General features: G+C 44.5%; 1 protein-coding gene across 1 annotated transcript; it reads right to left on the reverse strand.

The window, feature by feature from the left end:
* Positions 1-9,553: 9,553 nt before the first annotated feature.
* On the reverse strand, positions 9,554-24,549 carry LOC106573011 (uncharacterized). The gene is made up of 6 exons (XM_082972072.1): positions 24,256-24,549; positions 18,973-19,149; positions 18,484-18,814; positions 10,314-10,372; positions 9,949-10,081; positions 9,554-9,751 (listed from the first exon to the last, which is right to left on the reverse strand). The coding sequence occupies exons 1-6, from the start codon at positions 24,291-24,293 to the stop codon at positions 9,569-9,571; spliced, it is 921 nt and encodes a 306-aa protein (XP_082828198.1). The 5' UTR covers positions 24,294-24,549; the 3' UTR covers positions 9,554-9,568.
* Between the last annotated feature and the right edge of the window lie 443 nt (positions 24,550-24,992).

Genomic DNA, 24,992 nt, shown 5'->3' on the forward strand with positions numbered 1-24,992 from the left:
AACTCTAACCCCTACCATACAGGATGTGTACCTAGTGTTAACTCTAACCCCTACCATACAGGATGTGTACCTAGTGTTAACCCTAACCCCTACCATACAGGATGTGTACCTAGTGTTAACTATAACCCCTACCATACAGGGTGTGTACCTAGTGTTAACTCTAACCCCTACCATACAGGATGTGTACCTAGTGTTAACACTAACCCCTACCATACAGGGTGTGTACCTAGTGTTAACCCTAACCCCTACCATACAGGGTGTGTACCTAGTGTTAACCCTAACCCCTACCATACAGTCTGTGTACCTAGTGTTAACTCTAACCCCTACCATACAGGGTGTGTACCTAGTGTTAACCCTAACCCCTACCATACAGGGTGTGTACCTAGTGTTAACTATAACCCCTACCATACAGGGTGTGTACCTAGTGTTAACTCTAACCCCTACCATACAGGGTGTGTACCTAGTGTTAACCCTAACCCCTACCATACAGGATGTGTACCTAGTGTTAACTATAACCCCTACCATACAGGATGTGTACCTAGTGTTAACTCTAACCCCTACCATACAGGGTGTGTACCTAGTGTTAACCCTAACCCCTACCATACAGGATGTGTACCTAGTGTTAACTATAACCCCTACCATACAGGATGTGTACCTAGTGTTAACTATAACCCCTACCATACAGGATGTGTACCTAGTGTTAACTCTAACCCCTACCATACAGGGTGTGTACCTAGTGTTAACTATAGACTCTGTAATACCTACATGTTTCAAGTAGACCACCATAGTCCCTGTGCCCAAGGAAGCGAAGGTAACCTGCTTACCACCACGTAGCACTCACGTCCGTAGCCATGAAGTGCTTTGAAAGGTTGGTAATGGCTCACATCAACACCATTATCCCAGAAACCCTAGACCCACTTAATTTGCATACCGCCCAAACAGATCCACAGATGATGTAATCTCTATTGCACTCCACACTGCCCTTTCCCACCTGGACAAAAGGAACACTTGTGAGAATGCTATTCATTGACTACAGCTCAGCGTTCAACACCATAGTGCCCTCAAAGCTCATCACTAAGCTAAGGATCCTGTGACTAAACACCTCCCTCTGCAACTGGATCCTGGACTCCCTGACAGGCCGCCCCCAGGTGGTGAGGGTACGTAGCAATACATCTATGTATGACATTCTGATATACTCCGCTACACGCGCCGAGCATGTGGCAATTTCTCGGCCTCTGACCGCAAGGCACTACAGAGGGTAGTGCGTATGGCCCAGTACATCACTGGGGCCAAGCTGCCTGCCATCCAGGACCTCTATACCAGGCAGTGTTTGAGGAAGGCCCTAAAAATTGTCAAAGACCACAGCCACCCCAGTCATAGACTGTTCTCTCTGCTACCGCACGGCAAGCGGTACTGGAGTGCCAAGTCTAGGACAAAAAGGCTTCTCAACAGTTTTTACCCCCAAGCCATAAGACTCCTGAACAGGTAATCAAATGGCTACCCGGACTATTTGCATTGTGTGCCCCCCCCAACCCCTCTTTTTTACGCTGCTGCTACTCTCTGTTTATCATATATGCATAGTCACTTTAACTATACATTCATGTACATACTACCTCAATCAGCCTGACTAACTGGTGTCTGTATGTAGCCTTATAGCCTCGCTACTGTATATAGCCTCTCTACTGTATATATCCTCTCTACTGTATATATCCTCTCTACTGTATATATCCTCTACTGTATATAGCCCCTCTACTGTATATAGCCCCTCTACTGTATATAACCTCTCTATAGCCTCTCTACTGTATATAGCCTCTCTACTGTATATAGCCTCTCTACTGTATATAGCCTCTACTGTATATATCCTCTCTACTGTATATAGCCTCTACTGGATATAGCCTCTCTACTGTATATAGCCTCTCTACTGTATATAGCCTCTCTACTGTATATAGCCCCTCTACTGTATATAGCCCCTCTACTGTATATAGCCCCTCTACTGTATATAGCCCCTCTACTGTATATAGCCCCTCTACTGTATATAGCCTCTCTACAGTATATAGCCTCTCTACTGTATATAGCCTCTCTACTGTATATAACCTCTCTACTGTATATAGCCTCTCTACTGTATATAGCCCCTCTACTGTATATAGCCCCTCTACTGTATATAACCTCTCTATAGCCTCTCTACTGTATATAGCCTCTCTACTGTATATAGCCTCTCTACTGTATATAGCCTCTACTGTATATATCCTCTCTACTGTATATAGCCTCTCTACTGTATATAGCCTCTCTACTGTATATAGCCTCTACTGTATATAGCCTCTACTGTATATAGCCCCTCTACTGTATATAGCCTCTCTACTGTATATAGCCTCTCTACTGTATATAGCCTCTCTACTGTATATAGCCTCTCTACTGTATATATCCTCTCTACTGTATATAGCCTCTACTGTATATAGCCTCTACTGTATATAGCCCCTCTACTGTATATAGCCCCTCTACTGTATATAGCCCCTCTACTGTATATAGCCTCTCTACTGTATATAACCTCTCTATAGCCTCTCTACTGTATATAGCCTCTCTACTGTATATAGCCTCTCTACTGTATATAGCCTCTACTGTATATATCCTCTCTACTGTATATAGCCTCTCTACTGTATATAGCCTCTCTACTGTATATAGCCTCTCTACTGTATATAGCCCCTCTACTGTATATAGCCCCTCTACTGTATATAGCCCCTCTACTGTATATAGCCCCTCTACTGTATATAGCCCCTCTACTGGATATAGCCTCTACTGGATATAGCCTGTCTTTTTAACTGTTGTTTTATTTCTTTACTTACCTATTGTTCACCTAATACCTTTCTTGCACTATTGGTAAGTAAGCATTTCACTGTAAGGTGTATGTTCATTTTAATACCTGTTGTATTCGGTGCACGTGACAAATAAACTTTGATTTGATTTGAGTCAGGTTTGTAGGCCTCCTTGCTTGCACACACTTGTTCAGTTCTGCCCACAAATTTTCTATAGGCTTGAGGTCAGGGCTTTGTGATGGCCACTCCAATACATTGACTTTGTTGTCCTTAAGCCATTTTGCCACAATTTTGGAAGTATGCTTGGGGTCATTGTCCATTTGGAAGACCCATTTGTGACCAAGCTTTAACTTCCTGACTGATGTCCTGAGATGTTGCTTCAATATATCCACATAATTTTCCTCCCTCATGATCCCATCTGTTTTGTGAAGTGCACCAGTCCCTCCTGCAGCAAAGCACCCCCAACACATGATGCTGCCAGCCCTGTGCTTCACGGTTGGGATGGTGTTCTTCGGCTTGCAAGCCTCCCCCTTTTTCCTCCAAACATAACTATGGTCATTATGGCCAAACAGTTCTATTTTTGTTTCATCAGACCAGAGGACATTTCTCCAAAAAGTACAATCTTTGTCCCCATGTGCAGTTGCAAACCGTAGTCTGGCTTTTTAATGGCGGTTTTGGAACAGTGGCTTCTTCCTTGCTGAGCGGCCTTTCAGGTTATGTCGATATAGGACTCGTTTTACTGTGGATATAGATACTTTTGTACCTGTTTCCTCCAGCATCTTCACAAGGTCCTTTGCTGTTGTTCTGGGATTGATTTGCACTTTTCACACCAAAGTACGTTCATCTCTAGAAGACAGAACGCGTCTCCTTCCTGAGCGGTATGACGGCTGCATGGTCCCTTGGGGTTTATACTTGCGTACTATTGTTTGTACAGATGAACGTGGTACCTTCAGGCATTTGGAAATTGCTCCCAATGATGAACCAGACTTGTGGAGGTCTACAATTCTTTTTCTGAGGTCTTGGCTGATTTCTTTTGATTTTCCCATGATGTCAAGCAAAGAGGCACTGAGTTTGAAGGTAGGCCTTGAAATACATCCACAGGTACACCTCCAATTGACTCAAATGATGTCCATTAGCCTATCAGAAGCTTCTAAAGCCATGACATAATTTTCTGGAATTTTCCAAGCTGTTTAAAGGCACAGTCAACTTAGTGTATGTACATTTCTGACCAACTGGAATTGTGATACAGTGAATTATAAGTGAAATAATCTGTCTGTAAACAACTGTTGGAAAAATGACTTGTCATGCCCAAAGTAGATGTCGTAACAGACTTGCCAAAACTATAGTTTGTTAACCTGTTGGGTCTAGGGGGCAGCATTTGCACGTCTGGATAAAAAAAATGTACCCGATTTAATCTGGTTACTAATCCTACCCAGTAACTAGAATATGCATATACTTATTATATATGGATAGAAAACACTCTAAAGTTTCCAAAACTGTTTGAATGGTGTCTGTGAGTATAACAGAACTCATTTGGCAGGCAAAACCCTGAGACATTTTCTGACAGGAAGTGGATACCTGATGTGTTGTATTGATTTTAAACCTATCCCATTGAAAAACACAGGGGTTTAGGAATATTTTGGCACTTCCTATTGCTTCCACTAGATGTCACCAGCCTTTACAAAGTGTTTTGAGTCTTCTGGAGGGAGATCTGACCGAACAAGAGCCATGGAACGGTGATGTCCCATTAGACACCTGGCGCGCTACTTCATGTTGGGTACCCTCGTTCCAATACGTTATAAAAGGCTATGCATTCGTCCACCTTGAATATTATTCATGTTCTGGTTAAAAAAGGCCCTAATGATTTATGCTATACAACGTTTGACATGTTTGAACGAACGGAAATATATTTTTTCCCCTCGTTCATGACGAGAAGTCCGGCTGGCTTACATCATGTGCTAACGAGACGGAGATTTTTGGACATAAATGATGAGCTTTTTTGAACAAAACTACATTCGTTATGGACCTGTGATACCTGGAAGTGACATCTGATGAAGAGAATCAAAGGTAATGGATTATTTACATAGTATTTTCGATTTTAGATCTCCCCAACATGACGTCTAGTCTGTATCGCAACGCGTATTTTTCTGGGCACAGTGCTCAGATTATTGCAAAGTGTGATTTCCCAGTAAGGTTATTTTTAAATCTGGCAAGTTGATTGCGTTCAAAAGATGTAAATCTATAATTCTTTAAATGACAATATAATATTTTACCAATGTTTTCTAATTTTAATTATTTAATTTGTGACGCTGACTTGACTGCCGGTTATTGGAGGGAAACGATTTCCTCAACATCAATGCCATAGTAAAACGCTGTTTTTGTATATAAATATGAACTTGATAGAACTAAAAATGCATGCATTGTCTAACATAATGTCCTAGGAGTGTCATCTGATGGAGATTGTAAAAGGTTAGTGTATCATTTTAGCTGGTTTTATGGTTTTGGTGACCCTGTCTTTGACTTGACAAAACATTACACACAACTCTTGTAAATGTACTGTCCTAACATACTCTAAATTTATGCTTTCGCCGTAAAACCTTTTTGAAATCGTAAAACGTGGTTAGATTAAGGAGATGTTTATCTTTCAAATGGTGTAACATAGTTGTATTTTTGAAAAATTTGAATTTTGACATTTATTTGGATTCAAATTTGCCGCTCTTGAAATGCACCTGCTGTTGATGGAGTGCACCACAGGTGGCACGCTAGCGTCCCACCTAGCCCCAAGAGGTTAACCTGTTTAGGATAGGGGGCAGTATTGACACGGCTGGATAAAAAACATACCCGATTTAATCTGGTTACCACTCCTACCCAGTAACTAGAATATGCATATACTTATTACATATGGATAGAAAACACCCTAAATTTTCTAAAACTGTTTGAATGGTGTCTGTGAGTATAACAGAACTCAAATGGCAGGTCAAAACCTGAGAGATTCCTTTACAGGAAGTGGCCTGTCTGACCATTTCTTGAACTTCTTTTCCATCTCTATCATTTACTAAGGATCTCTGCTCTAACGTGACACTTCCCACGTCGTCCATAGGCGCTCAGAGCCCGGGAAAAAACAGAATGTCGTCATTCCAGCCCCAGGCTGAAACACATTATCGCCTTTCTCAAGTGGCCGATCAAGGGACACTGGCTTATGCGCGTGACCCCGACCGCCCCCGCCTTTGGGATTTTTTCCTCCGTTTGCCGAAAAGGAGATTCCCTGTTGGAATATTATTGCTTTTCTACGAGAAAAATGTCGTAAAAATTGATTTTAAACAGCGGTTGACATGCTTCGAAGTACGGTAATGGAATACTTAGAATTTTATTGTCACGAATTGCGCCATGCGCGCGACACTTCTTTACTATTTCGGATAGTGTCTGGAACGCACGAACAAAACGCCGCTATTCGGATATAACGATGGATTATTTTGGACCAAACCAACATTTGTTATTGAAGTAGCAGTCCTGGGTGTGTATTCTGACGAAGACAACAAAAGGTAATCAAACTTTTATAATAGTAAATATGATTATGGTGAGTGCTAAACTTGCCGGGTGTCTAAATAGCGAGCCCGTGATGCCTGGGCTATGTACTTAGAATATTGCAAAATGTGCTTTCACCAAAAAGCTATTTTAAAATCTGACATATCGAGTGCATAGAGGAGGTCTGTATCTATAATTCGTAAAATAATTGTTATGCTTTTTGTGAACGTTTATCGTGAGTAATTTAGTAAAATGTTAGCGAATTCCCCGGAAGTTTGCGGGGGGTATGCTAGTTCTGAACGTCACATGCTAATGTAAAAAGCTGGTTTTTGATATAAATATGAACTTGATTGAACAAAACATGCATGTATTGTATAACATAATGTCCTAGGGTTGTCATCTGATGAAGATCATCAAAGGTGAGTGCTGCATTTAGCTGTCTTCTGGGTTTTGGTGACATTATATGCTGGCTTGAAAAATGGGTGTCTGATTATTTCTGGCTTGGTACTCTGCTGACATAATCTAATGTTTTGCTTTCGTTGTAAAGCCTTTTTGAAATCGGACAGTGTGGTTAGATTAACGAGAGTCTTGTCTTTAAATGGCTGTAAAATAGTCATATGTTTGAGAAATTGAAGTAATAGGATTTTTAAGGTTTTGAAAATCGCGCCACAGGATAGCAGTGGCTGTTACGTAGGTGGGACGAATTCGTCCCGCCTAGCCTAGAGAGGTTAACAAGAAATTTGTGGAGTGGCGGAAAAACAAGTTTTAATGACTCCAACCTAAGTACATGTAAACTTCCGACTTCAACTGTATATACTAGGCGGTGTCAGAGGAAAGACCAAAAAATTGTCAAAGACTCCAGTCACCCAAGTCATAGACTGTTCTCTCTGCTACCGCATGACAAGCGGTACCAGAGCGCCTAGTCCATGACCAAAAGGCTCCTTAACAGCTTCTACCTCCAAGCCATAAGACTACCTAACAATGAATCAAATGGCTACCCGGACTATTTATGAACTGCATTGTTGGTTAAGGGCTTGTAAGTCAACATTTCACGGTAAGGTCTACACCTGTTGTATTCGGCACATTTATTTATTTTAAACTCCCTCTACCTCGACAGTTCTAAACTCCCTCTACCTCGACAGTTCTAAACTCCCTCTACCTCGACAGTTCTAAACTCCCTCTACCTCGACAGTTCTAAACTCCCTCGACAGTTCTAAACTCCCTCGACAGTTCTAAACTCCCTCGACAGTTCTAAACTCCCTCGACAGTTCTAAACTCCCTCGACAGTTCTAAACTCCCTCGACAGTTCTAAACTCCCTCGACAGTTCTAAACTCCCTCGACAGTTCTAAACTCCCTCGACAGTTCTAAACTCCCTCTACCTCGACAGTTCTAAACTCCCTCTACCTCGACAGTTCTAAACTCCCTGGACAGTTCTAAACTCCCTCGACAGTTCTAAACTCCCTCGACAGTTCTAAACTCCCTCGACAGTTCTAAACTCCCTGGACAGTTCTAAACTCCCTCGACAGTTCTAAACTCCCTCGACAGTTCTAAACTCCCTCGACAGTTCTAAACTCCCTCTACCTCGACAGTTCTAAACTCCCTCTACCTCGACAGTTCTAAACTCCCTCTACCTCGACAGTTCTAAACTCCCTCTACCTCGACAGTTCTAAACTCCCTCGACAGTTCTAAACTCCCTCGACAGTTCTAAACTCCCTCGACAGTTCTAAACTCCCTCGACAGTTCTAAACTCCCTCGACAGTTCTAAACTCCCTCGACAGTTCTAAACTCCCTCGACAGTTCTAAACTCCCTCGACAGTTCTAAACTCCCTCTACCTCGACAGTTCTAAACTCCCTCTACCTCGACAGTTCTAAACTCCCTCTACCTCGACAGTTCTAAACTCCCTCGACAGTTCTAAACTCCCTGTACAGTTCTAAACTCCCTGTACAGTTCTAAACTCCCTCTACAGTTCTAAACTCCCTCTACAGTTCTAAACTCCCTCTACAGTTCTAAACTCCCTCTACAGTTCTAAACTCCCTCTACAGTTCTAAACTCCCTGGACAGTTCTAAACTCCCTGTACAGTTCTAAACTCCCTCTACAGTTCTAAACTCCCTCTACAGTTCTAAACTCCCTCTACAGTTCTAAACTCCCTCTACAGTTCTAAACTCCCTGGACAGTTCTAAACTCCCTCGACAGTTCTAAACTCCCTGGACAGTTCTAAACTCCCTCTACAGTTCTAAACTCCCTCTACAGTTCTAAACTCCCTCTACAGTTCTAAACTCCCTCTACAGTTCTAAACTCCCTGTACAGTTCTAAACTCCCTGGACAGTTCTAAACTCCCTCTACAGTTCTAAACTCCCTCTACAGTTCTAAACTCCCTCTACAGTTCTAAACTCCCTCTACAGTTCTAAACTCCCTCTACAGTTCTAAACTCCCTCTAACTCTACTCGTGTTACATCTGCCCCTGCCACACCCTACTTCACATCCTGTGTCTCCCTAACCTGCCGCCACTCCCCCGGTGCTCTCTCCCTCTCTGTGTGGGTGCTTTTGATTGTGTGAGTGTAGATAGGTGTGCTGAGGCAGAGCAGATCCCCACCAGCTGCAACCTGTTCCATAATCAAGAACTCTACAAATACTCAGCCCTGCCACTTCCACGCTGCCAGATCGTAATCTCTGCTCAGTCAGTCTACGTTTCAAGCTGTTTGTTCCTGCATAGAACTTGTTATCCTGTTGTGCCTGTTTTCACTAGCCTGACGCTGCTTTTCCCTCCCCTACAGTTCCGCCCGCTCTGCCTCTGGTCCCTGTCCCCAGTCTCATCAGTCCTGCTTCCGTGCCCTGGACCCCCGCTCTACGGCTTCCTTGGAATCCGCTCCAGACCTGCTTACCCTGCCCTCGCTCCCCTTGCCTCAGCCTCAGTCCCTGGTTCCCTGCTACCTGCCCGAGCCTCCCCTGCACCCCATCTTCCCACCGTTGTTCAATAAATACCTTAGTCACCTTATCCCTGCCTCCTCGTCTGAGTCTGCACTTGGGTTCACCTGCTCCGCCCCGTATAACAACTCTACAGTTCTAAACCCCCACTAACTCTACAGTCCTTAATTCCCTCCAACTCTACAGTTCTTAATTCACTCCAACTCTACAGTTCTTAATTCACTCCAACTCTACAGTTCTTAATTCACTCCAACTCTACAGTTCTTAATTCACTCCAACTCTACAGTTCTTAATTCACTCCAACTCTACAGTTTAAAGTCAAATTCTGACCAACAGAACAACATACCAGTGTTTAAAACCCTATTTTCGAGCCACAGGTGTTTAGAGCATGTGTTAGTTACCCTGAAGGAGACGGTCCTAGAGCTCTGTCTGGCGAAGGCTGGTCTGGCCGTCTGCTCCAAACTAACTGAGGATCCATCCACACTGCCCTAAACACAGACACACACAGACAATGGACAGACAATGGACAGACAATGGACAGGTTATACCATCAACACAGTGTATAAAGCTGTCTTTTAGAGTACAGTCTAAAGTCTTATTGGTTTTAACACTAGAGGGTGCTCTTGCACAGTTACAGAGACTGTATGTCTGTGAGTAGTGGCAAAAGTCCAACTGTGTGTATTACCTCTGTGTGTCCGTAGTGGGTGGGGCTCTGAGCTCCTCTAGCGGGGGACAGCGGCGTTGTGGGAGAAAGGGGGCTCATGGGACTTGTATGCCCGCTGGGGGAGGGACTCTTATCAAAGGAGATGGACAGAGAACTAAAGAAAGGGATAACAGGAAGTTAGAGAACTAGAGGAAGTTAGAGAACTACTGGAAGAGATAACAGGAAGTTTGAGAACTACAGGAAGAGAGAGAAGGAAGTTTGAGAACTACAGGAAGCGATAACAGGATGTTATAGAACCACAGGAAGAGATAACAGGATGTTATAGAACCACAGGAAGAGATAACAGGAAGTTAGAGAACTAATTTATCTAGGGGCCGTTTTCTTACCTGACAAACTTGAAGGGAAGTTTGGAGTCTGGGCCTGGGTCCTGAGAACCATTCTGCTGCTGTTACAACACATAATATATAGACAGTTACCATGGGAACTAATCTGCTGCTGTTACAACACACAACATATAGCCATTTACCATAGGAACCATTCTGCTGCTATTACAAGACATACCATGTAGACAGTTACCATGGGAACCATTCTGCTGCTATTACAAGACATACCATGTAGACAGTTACCATGGGAACCATTCTGATGCTGTTACAACACAACATATAGACAGTTAACATAGGAACAATAGCAACCCCTAATACTAGCCTATTCAACCTCTCATGTTGTCTGAGATCCCCAAAGATTGGAAAACTGCCGCGGTCATCCCCCTCTTCAAAGGGGGAGACACTTTAGACCCAAACTGTTATAGACCTATATCCATCCTGCCCTGCCTTTCTGAAAGCCAAGCTAACAAACAGATCACCGGCCATTTCAAATCTCACTGTACCTTCTCCACTATGCAATCTGGTTTCTGAGCTGGTCATGGGTGCACCTCAGCCACGCTCAAGGTCCTAAACGATATCATAACCACCATCGATAAAAGACAGTACTGTGCAGCCGTCTTCATCGACCTGGCCTAGGCTTTCGACTCTGTCAATCACCGCATTCTTATCGGCAGACTCAATAGCCTTGGCTTCTCAAATGATTGCCTCGCCTGGTTCACCAACTACTTCTCTGATAGAGTTCAGTGTGTCAAATCGGAGGGCCTATTGTCCGGACCTCTGGCAGTGTCTATGGGGGTGCCACAGGGTTCAATTCTCAGGCCAACTCTTTTCTCTGTATATATCAATGATGTTGCTCCTGCTGCTGGTGATTCTCTGATCAACTTCTACGCAGACGACACCATTCTGTATACTTCTGGCCCTTCTTTGGACACTGTGTTAACTAACCTCCAAACAAGCTTCAATGCCATACAACACTCCTTCCGTGGCCTCCAATTGCTCTTAAATGCGTATAAAACTAAGTGCATGCTCTTCAACCGATCGCTACCTGCACCTGCCCGCCCGACTAGCATCACTACTCTGGACGGTTCTGATGTAGAATATGTGGACAACTACAAATACCTAGGTATCTGTTTAGACTGTAAACTCTCCTTCCAGACTCACAGCATCTCCAATCCAAAATTACAAAATAGCCTCCAACACTCTACTCAGCAAACTGGATGTAGTCTTTCACAGTGCCATCTGTTTTGTCACCAAAGCCCCATATACTACCCACCACTGCGACTTGCATGCTCTCGTCGCCAAACCCACTGGCTCCAGGTCATCTATAAGTCTATGGTAGGTAAAGCCCCGCCTTATCTCAGCTCACTGGTCACCATAGCAACACCCACCCATAGCACGTGCTCCAGCAGGTATGTATCATTGGTCACCTCCAAAGCCAACACTTCCTTTGGCCGCCTTTCCTTACATTTCTCTGCTGCCAATGACTGGAACAAATTGCAAAAATCTCTGAAGCTGGAGTCTTATATCTCCCTCTCTAACTTTAAGCATCAGCTGTCTGTCACGGCTGTTTAAAGGATCGGACCAAAGTGTAGAATGGTTGTAGTTCCACATATTTATTACTTCCGTGAAACGTTGCAATACACCAAATACTTGAAACAACAAAACTTCAAACCGTGACGCAGAGAGAAATAAACACTACTCAAAAATGAACAACCCACAAACACAAGTGGAAAAACCCCCTACTTAAATATGATATCCAATTAGAGACAATGAGAACCGGCTGCCTCTAATTGGAGATCATCTCAACAACCCCAACATAGAAATAGAAACCTAGAAAAACCACAGAAACAGATAACAAGAAAACCACCCAAAAACACCCCCCCGTCACGCCCTGACCTACTCTACTATAGAAAATGTCATCTTACAAGGGTCAGGATGTGACACCGTCAGAGTAGCTTACCGATCACTGTACCTGTACACAGCCAATCTGTAAATAGCCCACCCAACTACCTCATCCCCATATTGTTACTTATTCTCTTGCTCTTTTGCACCCCAGTATCTCTACTTGCACACCATCATCTGCACATCTATCACTCCAGTGTTAATGCTAAATTGTAATTATTTCACCTCTAGGGCCTATTTATTGCCTTACCTCCCTAATCTTCTACATTTGCACACACTGTACACAGATTTTTCTATTGTGTTATTGACTGTACGTTTGTTTATGTGTAACTCTGTTGTTTTTGTCGCACTGCTTTGCTTTATGTTGGCCAGGTCGCAGTTGTAAATGAGAACTTGTTCTCAACTGGCCTACCTGGTTAAATAAAGGTGAAATAAAAAATAAAGTCAATCGAGTTTGTTCAAGTAAAAGATCCAGAGAAAGATGGTGAATCAAACCTTGAACGAGCGAGAGCACTATCAGTGACGGAGGAGACGAGTGAGGGGCAAACTGTTCCTGATGGCGACGCCTTAGTTAGCAGCGAAGCTAATCCCAGCAGTTCAGCATCACCACCGGCACCTCCACTAGCTAGTAGGCCTACTCGTCGTTTTGAGGATTTCAAAGTGTTGGAAAATGACATGCTGTTGGTTTCCTCTCCTTTCACCTTCAATGTGGATAACGCTCCCACTGACCTGCAACTTGAGCTTATCGATCTTCAATCTGATGCAGCGATTAGAGAACTATTCAAAACAATGTCACTGACGAGGTTCTATGCATCTCTCGATGAAGAAAACTTTCCAAAGATTAGGAATCATGCTCAGAAGATGTTTGTACTGTTTGGGTCAACCTATGTATGTGAACAGACATTTTCAGTGATGAAATATAACAAGTCAAGGCACAGATCATCCCTTACTGACTCTCACCTCTCAGCAATCCTGCGCATAGCGACGTTAGAAACTATACCTGACTTCACTGCTCTATTCAATGCCCATCAGAGACTTCACTCCTCACACTGATTGAGTAGTTTAAATGTAATGTTGAGCTCTCTTTTTCTTGTGTTTTTGTGCAGAACCCGTTAACAAGAGTTCTGTCCGTGGTGCTGAATGCACAGTGTACTTTTCCCTAGATCTTCATAATGAAAATACCTACCAAAAGGAGAACATGGATGTGGTTTATTTCTCTACATGTTAAAACAGTAAAATAAGTAGCATATCTGGCCGTGATTTACAGTAGATATATCTGTCAACACAGTCATACACATGATGTATAATCCTGTAATATGATTCTGGCCCACGATGGAAAAAATATAATCTAATATGGCCCTCCATGGAAAATAATTGCCCAGGCCTGTTTTAGTTAGTAACTTACATTAACTGATCCACTTAGTCTCTTACAGTGACTGTATTCCTACAGAACAGCCGTTATGAAGGCATTATCAAGCAAAACAATACAAACAAAGTAAAAGCTCTTTGAGGATAAGTTCATTTTGCTGAACAGAGGGTACGGGTGAGGTTAAAGAAGAGAGCCTCTGAGTTCTCAACCAACAGGATCAAATCAAACCACACCCAGTTAGTCTGGAACAATGAGACCTCGCAGTGTTCTACACTGTCTAACCTCTCAGGACTCATGCTGTGTGAGTGTGTGTGTGTGGACATGGGTTAGTCTGTACGCGTGTGCGAGGCTGAAAGTGTTCCCCAGGGGGTAAGGGGAAAGGTCCTGTCTGTTAATGTAGTAGCTTATTAACAAATGGTAGGGGTAAGAGTTAACACTAGTTACAGACCCTGTATGGTAGGGGTTAGGGTTAGAGTTAACACTAGGTACACATCCTGTATGGTAGGGGTTAGGGTTAACACTAGGTACACATCCTGTATGGTAGGGGTTAGAGTTAACACTAGGTACACATCCTGTATGGTAGGGGTTAGAGTTAACACTAGGTACACATCCTGTATGGTAGGGGTTATAATTAACACTAGGTACACACCCTGTATGGTAGGGGTTAGGGTTAACACTAGGTACACATCCTGTATGGTAGGGGTTATAGTTAACACTAGGTACACACCCTGTATGGTAGGGGTTAGGGTTAGAGTAAACACTAGGTACACACCCTGTATGGTAGGGGTTATAGTTAACACTAGGTACACATCCTGTATGGTAGGGGTTACAGTTAACACTAGGTACACACCCTGTATGGTAGGGGTTAGGGTTAGAGTTAACACTAGGTACACACCCTGTATGGTAGGGGTTATAGTTAACACTAGGTACACATCCTGTATGGTAGGGGTTAGAGTTAACACTAGGTACACATCCTGTATGGTAGGGGTTAGGGTTAGAGTTAACACTAGGTACACACCCTGTATGGTAGGGGTTAGGGTTAACACTAGGTACACATCCTGTATGGTAGGGGTTAGAGTTAACACTAGGTACACACCCTGTATGGTAGGGGTTAGGGTTAACACTAGGTACACATCCTGTATGGTAGGGGTTAGGGTTAACACTAGGTACACACCCTGTATGGTAGGGGTTATAGTTAACACTAGGTACACACCCTGTATGGTAGGGGTTAGGGTTAACACTAGGTACACACCCTGTATGGTAGGGGTTAGAGTTAACACTAGGTACACACCCTGTATGGTAGGGGTTAGAGTTAACACTAGGTACACACCCTGTATGGTAGGGGTTATAGTTAACACTAGGTACACACCCTGTATGGTAGGGGTTAGGGTTAACACTAGGTACACACCCTGTATGGTAGGGGTTAGAGTTAACACTAGGTACACACCCTGTATGGTAGGGGTTAGAGTTAACACTAGGTACACATCCTGTATGGTAGGGGTTAGAGTTAACACTAGGTACACATCCTGTATGGTAGGGGTTATAATTAACACTAGGTACACACCCTGTATGGTAGGGGTTAGGGTTAACACTAGGTACACATCCTGTATGGTAGGGGTTAGAGTTAACACTAGGTACACATCCTGTATGGTAGGGGTTAGAGTTAACACTAGGTACACATCCTGTATGGTAGGGGTTATAATTAACACTAGGTACACACCCTGTATGGTAGGGGTTAGGGTTAACACTAGGTACACATCCTGTATGGTAGGGGTTATAGTTAACACTAGGTACACACCCTGTATGGTAGGGGTTAGGGTTAGAGTAAACACTAGGTACACACCCTGTATGGTAGGGGTTATAGTTAACACTAGGTACACATCCTGTATGGTAGGGGTTACAGTTAACACTAGGTACACACCCTGTATGGTAGGGGTTAGGGTTAGAGTTAACACTAGGTACACACCCTGTATGGTAGGGGTTATAGTTAACACTAGGTACACATCCTGTATGGTAGGGGTTAGAGTTAACACTAGGTACACATCCTGTATGGTAGGGGTTAGGGTTAGAGTTAACACTAGGTACACACCCTGTATGGTAGGGGTTAGGGTTAACACTAGGTACACATCCTGTATGGTAGGGGTTAGAGTTAACACTAGGTACACACCCTGTATGGTAGGGGTTAGGGTTAACACTAGGTACACATCCTGTATGGTAGGGGTTAGGGTTAACACTAGGTACACACCCTGTATGGTAGGGGTTATAGTTAACACTAGGTACACACCCTGTATGGTAGGGGTTAGGGTTAACACTAGGTACACACCCTGTATGGTAGGGGTTAGAGTTAACACTAGGTACACACCCTGTATGGTAGGGGTTAGAGTTAACACTAGGTACACACCCTGTATGGTAGGGGTTATAGTTAACACTAGGTACACACCCTGTATGGTAGGGGTTAGGGTTAACACTAGGTACACACCCTGTATGGTAGGGGTTAGAGTTAACACTAGGTACACACCCTGTATGGTAGGGGTTAGAGTTAACACTAGGTACACACCCTGTATGGTAGGGGTTATAGTTAACACTAGGTACACATCCTGTATGGTAGGGGTTAGAGTTAACACTAGGTACACACCCTGTATGGTAGGGGTTAGGGTTAACACTAGGTACACACCCTGTATGGTAGGGGTTAGGGTTAGAGTTAACACTAGGTACACACCCTGTATGGTAGGGGTTAGAGTTAACACTAGGTACACACCCTGTATGGTAGGGGTTAGAGTTAACACTAGGTACACACCCTGTATGGTAGGGGTTAGAGTTAACACTAGGTACACACCCTGTATGGTAGGGGTTAGGGTTAACACTAGGTACACACCCTGTATGGTAGGGGTTAGAGTTAACACTAGGTACACATCTTAACACTAGGTACACACCCTGTATGGTAGGGGTTAGGGTTAGAGTTAACACTAGGTACACACCCTGTATGGTAGGGGTTAGAGTTAACACTAGGTACACATCCTGTATGGTAGGGGTTATAGTTAACACTAGGTACACATCCTGTATGGTAGGGGTTAGGGTTAACACTAGGTACACATCCTGTATGGTAGGGGTTAGAGTTACCACTAGGTACACATCCTGTATGGTAGGGGTTAGAGTTAGAGTTAACACTAGGTACACATCCTGTATGGTAGGGGTTAGGGTTAGGGTTAACACTAGGTACACACCCTGTATGGTAGGGGTTAGGGTTAGAGTTAACACTAGGTACACACCCTGTATGGTAGGGGTTAGGGTTAGAGTTAACACTAGGTACACATCCTGTATGGTAGGGGTTATAGTTAACACTAGGTACACATCCTGTATGGTAGGGGTTAGAGTTAACACTAGGTACACACCCTGTATGGTAGGGGTTATAGTTAACACTAGGTACACACCCTGTATGGTAGGGGTTAGGGTTAACACTAGGTACACATCCTGTATGGTAGGGGTTATAGTTAACACTAGGTACACATCCTGTATGGTAGGGGTTAGAGTTAACACTAGGTACACACCCTGTATGGTAGGGGTTATAGTTAACACTAGGTACACATCCTGTATGGTAGGGGTTAGAGTTAACACTAGGTACACACCCTGTATGGTAGGGGTTAGAGTTAACACTAGGTACACACCCTGTATGGTAGGGGTTATAGTTAACACTAGGTACACACCCTGTATGGTAGGGGTTAGAGTTAACACTAGGTACACACCCTGTATGGTAGGGGTTAGAGTTAACACTAGTTACACACCCTGTATGGTAGGGGTTAGAGTTAACACTAGGTACACATCCTGTATGGTAGGGGTTAGAGTTAACACTAGGTACACACCCTGTATGGTAGGGGTTAGGGTTAGAGTAAACACTAGGTACACACCCTGTATGGTAGGGGTTAGAGTTAACACTAGGTACACACCCTGTATGGTAGGAGTTAGGGTTAACACTAGGTACACACCCTGTATGGTAGGGGTTAGGGTTAACACTAGGTACACACCCTGTATGGTAGGGGTTAGGGTTAGAGTTAACACTAGGTACACACCCTGTATGGTAGGGGTTAGGGTTAGAGTTAACACTAGGTACACACCCTGTATGGTAGGGGTTAGGGTTAGAGTTAACACTAGGTACACATCCTGTATGGTAGGGGTTAGGGTTAGAGTTAACACTAGGTACACACCCTGTATGGTAGGGGTTAGGGTTAGGGTTAACACTAGGTACACATCCTGTATGGTAGGGGTTAGGGTTAACACTAGGTACACACCCTGTATGGTAGGGGTTAGAGTTAACACTAGGTACACATCCTGTATGGTAGGGGTTAGGGTTAACACTAGGTACACACCCTGTATGGTAGGGGTTAGGGTTAACACTAGGTACACACCCTGTATGGTAGGGGTTAGAGTTAACACTAGGTACACATCCTGTATGGTAGGGGTTAGGGTTAACACTAGGTACACATCCTGTATGGTAGGGGTTAGAGTTAACACTAGGTACACATCCTGTATGGTAGGGGTTATAGTTAACACTAGGTACACATCCTGTATGGTAGGGGTTAGGGTTAACACTAGGTACACACCCTGTATGGTAGGGGTTAGGGTTAACACTAGGTACACACCCTGTATGGTAGGGGTTAGAGTTAACACTAGGTTATACATTACATACAGTACTACTACCACTGTCTTTACCATCACACACACACACTCTGTCCTTACTGGCACACTCAATCACACACATACACACTCACACACTCTGTCCTTACTGAGACACACACACACACACACACACACACACACACACACACACACACACACACACACACACACACACACACACACACACACACACACACACATCAATATAGAGCCCTCCTTCCCTCTCACCTGTCTGTCTAAGGGGTTGGTAGGGGTTGACGGTATGGGTGAAGATATGGATGAGGGTGGGGTTGAGGGTATGGGTGAAGATATGGATGAGGGTGGGGTTGAGGGTGAAGGTTGGATGGAAGTGTCTATTGGAGGTGTCTGTCTCCCCCCTTCCTCCACATCCCCCAATAGCTCCACTCTCCCCTCCTCCCCTCCCTCTCTCCCCTCCTCCCCTCCATCTCTCCCCTCCTCCTCTCCTTTCTGTCGTCTGAGAGTCTCTATGTGTCTGTTCCTCCTCCTCTCGTCTCGAACACTGAGCATCTCCTCAAAGTCCAGCTGGAGCAGCTCCGCACTGGAACACACACACATAATGAACTGCTGTTCTCCCTGGCATCTCTACAGAGAAAAACGCACTTTGAAGTGTGTGTGTGTGTGTGTGTGTGTGTGTGTGTGTGTGTGTGTGTGTGTGTGTGTGTGTGAGCGTGTGATAACAGGTGGTTGACCTCTGACCTGGTGATGCTTGGAGCGTTGTCATTGGTGGGTTGGTTTCCGGGGGTGTGTCGGGGAGAAAGGTCGTTTTCAGGTGAAAGGTCATTGTCGGGGTCAGTGCTGCTATAGCTCCTCTCCTTCCTCCTCCTCTCCCTTTCCACTTCCTCTTCATCCTCCACTGTCCACTGGCGGGCCAGACTACACAGACCCACACAGGTTAACACTAGTGACCTAGGCTACAACAGGGACTTTTCAGGTTCTCATTAGATTTCAAAAAGGCTTTATAAAGCAGACATAAAGTCTTCATAACCACACCATGCTTCACAAATCATTTGTATGAAGATGCAGTAGTATGAACAGCTGATGACAGGGTTAGGGGTTAGGGTCAGGGTTGGGGTTAGGGTCAGGTGTTAGGGTCAGGGGTTAGGGATAACAAATCTCTTTGTAGGGTGCTCTCTGTGTGACATGCTGTTTCAGATGGTACTCTCTGTGTGACATGCTGTTTCAGATGGTACTCTCTGTGTGACATGCTGTCTCAGATGGTACTCTCTGTGTGACATGCTGTCTCAGATGGTACTCTCTGTGTGAGACATGCTGTCTCAGATGGTACTCTCTGTGTGACATGCTGTCTCAGATGGTACTCTCTGTGTGACATGCTGTCTCAGATGGTACTCTCTGTGTGACATGCTGTCTCAGATGGTACTCTCTGTGTGACATGCTGTCTCAGATGGTACTCTCTGTGTGACATGCTGTCTCAGATGGTACTCTCTGTGTGTGACATGCTGTCTCAGATGGTACTCTCTGTGTGACATGCTGTCTCAGATGGTACTCTCTGTGTGACATGCTGTCTCAGATGGTACTCTCTGTGTGACATGCTGTCTCAGATGGTACTGAAGACATGCTGTCTCAGATGGTACTCTCTGTGTGTGACATGCTGTCTCAGATGGTACTCTCTGTGTGACATGCTGTCTCAGATGGTACTCTCTGTGTGAGACATGCTGTCTCAGATGGTACTCTCTGTGTGTGACATGCTGTCTCAGATGGTACTCTCTGTGTGACATGCTGTCTCAGATGGTACTCTCTGTGTGACATGCTGTCTCAGATGGTACTCTCTGTGTGTGACATGCTGTCTCAGATGGTACTCTCTGTGTGACATGCTGTCTCAGATGGTACTCTCTGTGTGACATGCTGTCTCAGATGGTACTCTCTGTGTGACATGCTGTCTCAGATGGTACTGAAGACATGCTGTCTCAGATGGTACTCTCTGTGTGTGACATGCTGTCTCAGATGGTACTCTCTGTGTGACATGCTGTCTCAGATGGTACTCTCTGTGTGAGACATGCTGTCTCAGATGGTACTCTCTGTGTGTGACATGCTGTCTCAGATGGTACTCTCTGTGTGACATGCTGTCTCAGATGGTACTCTCTGTGTGAGACATGCTGTCTCAGATGGTACTCTCTGTGTGTGACATGCTGTCTCAGATGGTACTCTCTGTGTGACATGCTGTCTCAGATGGTACTCTCTGTGTGAGACATGCTGTCTCAGATGGTACTCTCTGTGTGAGACATGCTGTCTCAGATGGTACTCTCTGTGTGAGACATGCTGTCTCAGATGGTACTCTCTGTGTGACATGCTGTCTCAGATGGTACTCTCTGTGTGACATGCTGTCTCAGATGGTACTGAAGACATGCTGTCTCAGATGGTACTCTCTGTGTGAGACATGCTGTCTCAGATGGTACTCTCTGTGTGACATGCTGTCTCAGATGGTACTCTCTGTGTGACATGCTGTCTCAGATGGTACTCTCTGTGTGAGACATGCTGTCTCAGATGGTACTCTCTGTGTGACATGCTGTCTCAGATGGTACTCTCTGTGTGAGACATGCTGTCTCAGATGGTACTCTCTGTGTGAGACATGCTGTCTCAGATGGTACTCTCTGTGTGAGACATGCTGTCTCAGATGGTACTCTCTGTGTGAGACATGCTGTCTCAGATGGTACTCTCTGTGTGACATGCTGTCTCAGATGGTACTCTCTGTGTGAGACATGCTGTCTCAGATGGTACTCTCTGTGTGAGACATGCTGTCTCAGATGGTACTCTCTGTGTGAGACATGCTGTCTCAGATGGTACTCTCTGTGTGAGACATGCTGTCTCAGATGGTACTCTCTGTGTGTGACATGCTGTCTCAGATGGTACTGAAGACATGCTGTCTCAGATGGTACTCTCTGTGTGACATGCTGTCTCAGATGGTACTCTCTGTGTGACATGCTGTCTCAGATGGTACTCTCTGTGTGACATGCTGTCTCAGATGGTACTCTCTGTGTGAGACATGCTATCTCAGATGGTACTCTCTGTGTGACATGCTGTCTCAGATGGTACTCTCTGTGTGACATGCTGTCTCAGATGGTACTCTCTGTGTGACATGCTGTCTCAGATGGTACTCTCTGTGTGACATGCTGTCTCAGATGGTACTCTCTGTGTGACATGCTGTCTCAGATGGTACTCTCTGTGTGACATGCTGTCTCAGATGGTACTCTCTGTGTGACATGCTGTCTCAGATGGTACTCTCTGTGTGAGACATGCTGTCTCAGATGGTACTCTCTGTGTGAGACATGCTGTCTCAGATGGTACTCTCTGTGTGTGACATGCTGTCTCAGATGGTACTCTCTGTGTGACATGCTGTCTCAGATGGTCTCAGACCTAGAGACCCAGTTCTAATTCCTATCAACCTGATAAAGGCACACCAGCTTCATTTAACATTTTCCCACATTTTTTACATTTTAGTCACTTAGCAGACACTCTTATCCAGAGCGACTTACAGTAGTGAATGCATACATTTCATTTTGTGCATTTTTTAAATTTATTTATTTATTTTTTGTACTGCCCACCCGTGGGAATCGAACCCACAACCCTGGCGTTGCAAACACCATGCTCTACCAACTGATCCACAGGGAAGACCACTAATGTCTCTGACTAGACTGAACTAACCCAATGTTCTAATGGACAGCGACCACAGACAGAACAGGGACAGAAACGGGATAGGACCAAACGATAAGAGATTTCTTCCAACTCCCGTCAACATCATATCAAACTCGGGCATCTCCTGACTCAACCTCAGACTCGGGCATCTCCTGACTCAACCTCAGACTCGGGCATCTCCTGACCCAACCTCAGACTCTGACTCTTGGTAGTTGTGTTGGTGTAACAGTGTAGGTTCCGTCCCTCTCTTCGCCCCAACCCGGGCTCGAACCTCTGCACACATCAACAACTGACACCCACGAAGCATCGTTACCCATCGCGCCACAAAAGCCGCGGCCCTTGCAACGCAAGGGGAAACCCTACTTCAAGTCTCAGAGCGAGTGACGTCACTGATTGAAACGCTATTAGCGCGCACCACCGCTAACTAACTAGCCATTTCACATCGGTTACACCACCGCTAACTAACTAGCCATTTCACATCGGTTACACCATCGCTAACTAGCTAGCCATTTCACATCGGTTACACCATCGCTAACTAACTAGCCATTTCACATCGGTTACACCACCGCTAACTAACTAGCCATTTCACATCGGTTACACCACCGCTAACTAGCCATTTCACATCGGTTACACCACCGCTAACTAACTAGCCATTTCACATCGGTTACACCACCGCTAACTAACTAGCCATTTCACATCGGTTACACCACCGCTAACTAACTAGCCATTTCACATCGGTTACACCACCGCTAACTAACTAGCCATTTCACATCGGTTACACCACCGCTAACTAACTAGCCATTTCACATCGGTTACACCACCGCTAACTAACTAGCCATTTCACATCGGTTACACCACCGCTAACTAACTAGCCATTTCACATCGGTTACACCACCGCTAACTAACTAACCATTTCACATCGGTTACATTGGCGTGGACGTGTGCTGTGCTTCCATGCTGAAAATCACGTTCATCCATAAGAGTCTAAGCGGGGGGATTCTAACCAAACTATATGGAATTGTTTTAAGAAGGTCATACCAAGAATCATTTTGCTATTTGATTTACAATTTTAAGACCCCTTGAAGTATCAAAGAAAAACAATTTGATGATTTGGACTTACTGCTATTAGCCCATACAAAACGCATTGAATAACAGATTCACTACATGGAACATTAGATAGCAAAAACATGTAAAGGAAGTTTGTTCTGAAGTGTGTGTCCTATATCTGAGAGATATAACACATATCAAGAATATAATTGTTTTTACATGTCGAGTCACCATATATACAGTACTTCCATTCATTTTTCAAACTGGTACTGACGGACCTTCAGACGAGTCTTGTGAGGCCTGTGGGCGTCTTAGAGCAAACAACCAACATGTACTGTGTTCGTGAGAATCTCACCTTTCCATAGAGGGTTTAGGTTTAGGGTTATTAGTATGTAGCCCAAACTGTTGGGACGCTACAGACAGAAGTTGGGAGATCGGCTGTACTGACTTCAGACGAGTCCCAAGAAGCCTATGAGGGTCATTGTAATTTGAAGGCAAAACCGTTCAGAAGACCAATTTTCAGGTTGTCTCATGGTCTGACAGACACTGCTCTAGATCTGTCACCTTTCATCGCAGATGCAGAAGCACGACATAGGTGGATGCAGTGGATTGAGACGGATCTCATCCAGATATCTTTAGCTTCAACTGACTTTAGGGGGTTAACAACATCAACATTACAGGACCACATCATCCACCTCAATCCGATCCGTCATCTGATCAGCTTTCACTTTCCTTATCAATATCATGATCAACGACAGCAGTCACAAACCTCGGAAGACCATTCACTATTTACAAAAACTAAACAACATTCTGTTGTAACCATCTAAATCATCATTGATTTATGTTCACAGCGAAAACAGGTGTCTATTAGTGCGCAGCGCAGCTCTACTATAAATGAACTGAAGGCTATCCGTTATCGTTACAATCCTGACAGAAAGTCACCACAAACTAAAGCCTCATGTCCACCAGACACATCAAACTCTTTGCGTTCTGGTGGAAGTCATTCATTGTCGATAGAGCAGTCCAAAACGCTACATTGGGGGTGCCGCACTAGGCTGCGGTGCGTTCTGCGTACTGCCTGCGTTCAATATTTTCAAGTTGTGCATTTCTTTACCATGCGATGGTACAAATGGAAGGACACACATTGACTCCAACTAGCTATCTTTCAGCTAGTTAAAAAGTGAAGCACATATGTTTCAAGTACGGAAAATGTGGGCTAGACAACCGGCAAAACAACACGCATATACATCTGGTGAACATCAGGCGTAAACCAGCTCTTACCGGGACAGAGCCGACCAGTTCTTCCGGCTGATGGACATGGCAGCTGGGGTCCCAGTGGAGTTGAGGCCGGCTGGGAGGAAGTTAAGTCAGGTAAAGCGTCTGAGGCACCTCGCTGAGTGGCTGTCAGAGTGGAATCAGTCAGCGGGACAGAATTACAGTCCACCTTTACCCTGCTAGATCACATGACCAAACTCACTACCTGGGAGAGAGCGAGACAGAGGGAGAGAGAGGGAGGTAATGTTTGGGATCTTGTCCATGTATAGTTATGAATGCAGTTCACTTCTAATTGCTGTAGTTTGATAAACGAGGTCAGGTGAATATAGACAGGAACACCCAACAGAGATATATAAGGGCATTCAGTTTGTCTAATATAGTTCATCTTTCTACTTCTCCAGTTGTGCCCTGCATGCAGCCTGTCCTACTGTTAGGGATAGGGTTACCTATACTATTGTTAGTGAGCTGAAAAAGGCAAAGACCAGGTACAGTCAGGATATATCTGTTGGACATCTTTGATGTATCTAATAATACTGAACAGTACAGAGTCTTTCAGTGTGACTGAGTCACTGTTTGTTCTAAAGGCCTCTGTGTGTGTGTGTGTGTGTGTGTGTGTTACAGATCTGTGTAAGACCACACCTTCACCTAAAGACAGACAAGTGTACTGGACTTTACCCATAGCAATCTTACTTACAACCTTGTGTGTGTGTGTTCAACAGATCTGTATAAAACCACACCTTCAC

Source organism: Salmo salar, unplaced genomic scaffold (genome assembly GCF_965601325.2).
Source record: "Salmo salar unplaced genomic scaffold, fSalSal1 ptg000562l, whole genome shotgun sequence".
Lineage (NCBI taxonomy): Eukaryota > Metazoa > Chordata > Actinopteri > Salmoniformes > Salmonidae > Salmo > Salmo salar.

Bases quoted from the DNA above. Each gene is read 5' to 3' on its own strand.
- LOC106573011 (XM_082972072.1), bottom strand. From the start codon at position 24,293: ATGTCCATCAGCCGGAAGAACTGGTCGGCTCTGTCCCG. The intron at 19,150-24,255 runs GTAAGAGCTGGT...GGGTCTGTGTAG, and splicing joins AACTGGTCGGCTCTGTCCCG to TCTGGCCCGCCAGTGGACAG. The intron at 10,082-10,313 runs GTAAGAAAACGG...CCCTTTCTTTAG, and splicing joins CTTCCCTTCAAGTTTGTCAG to TTCTCTGTCCATCTCCTTTG.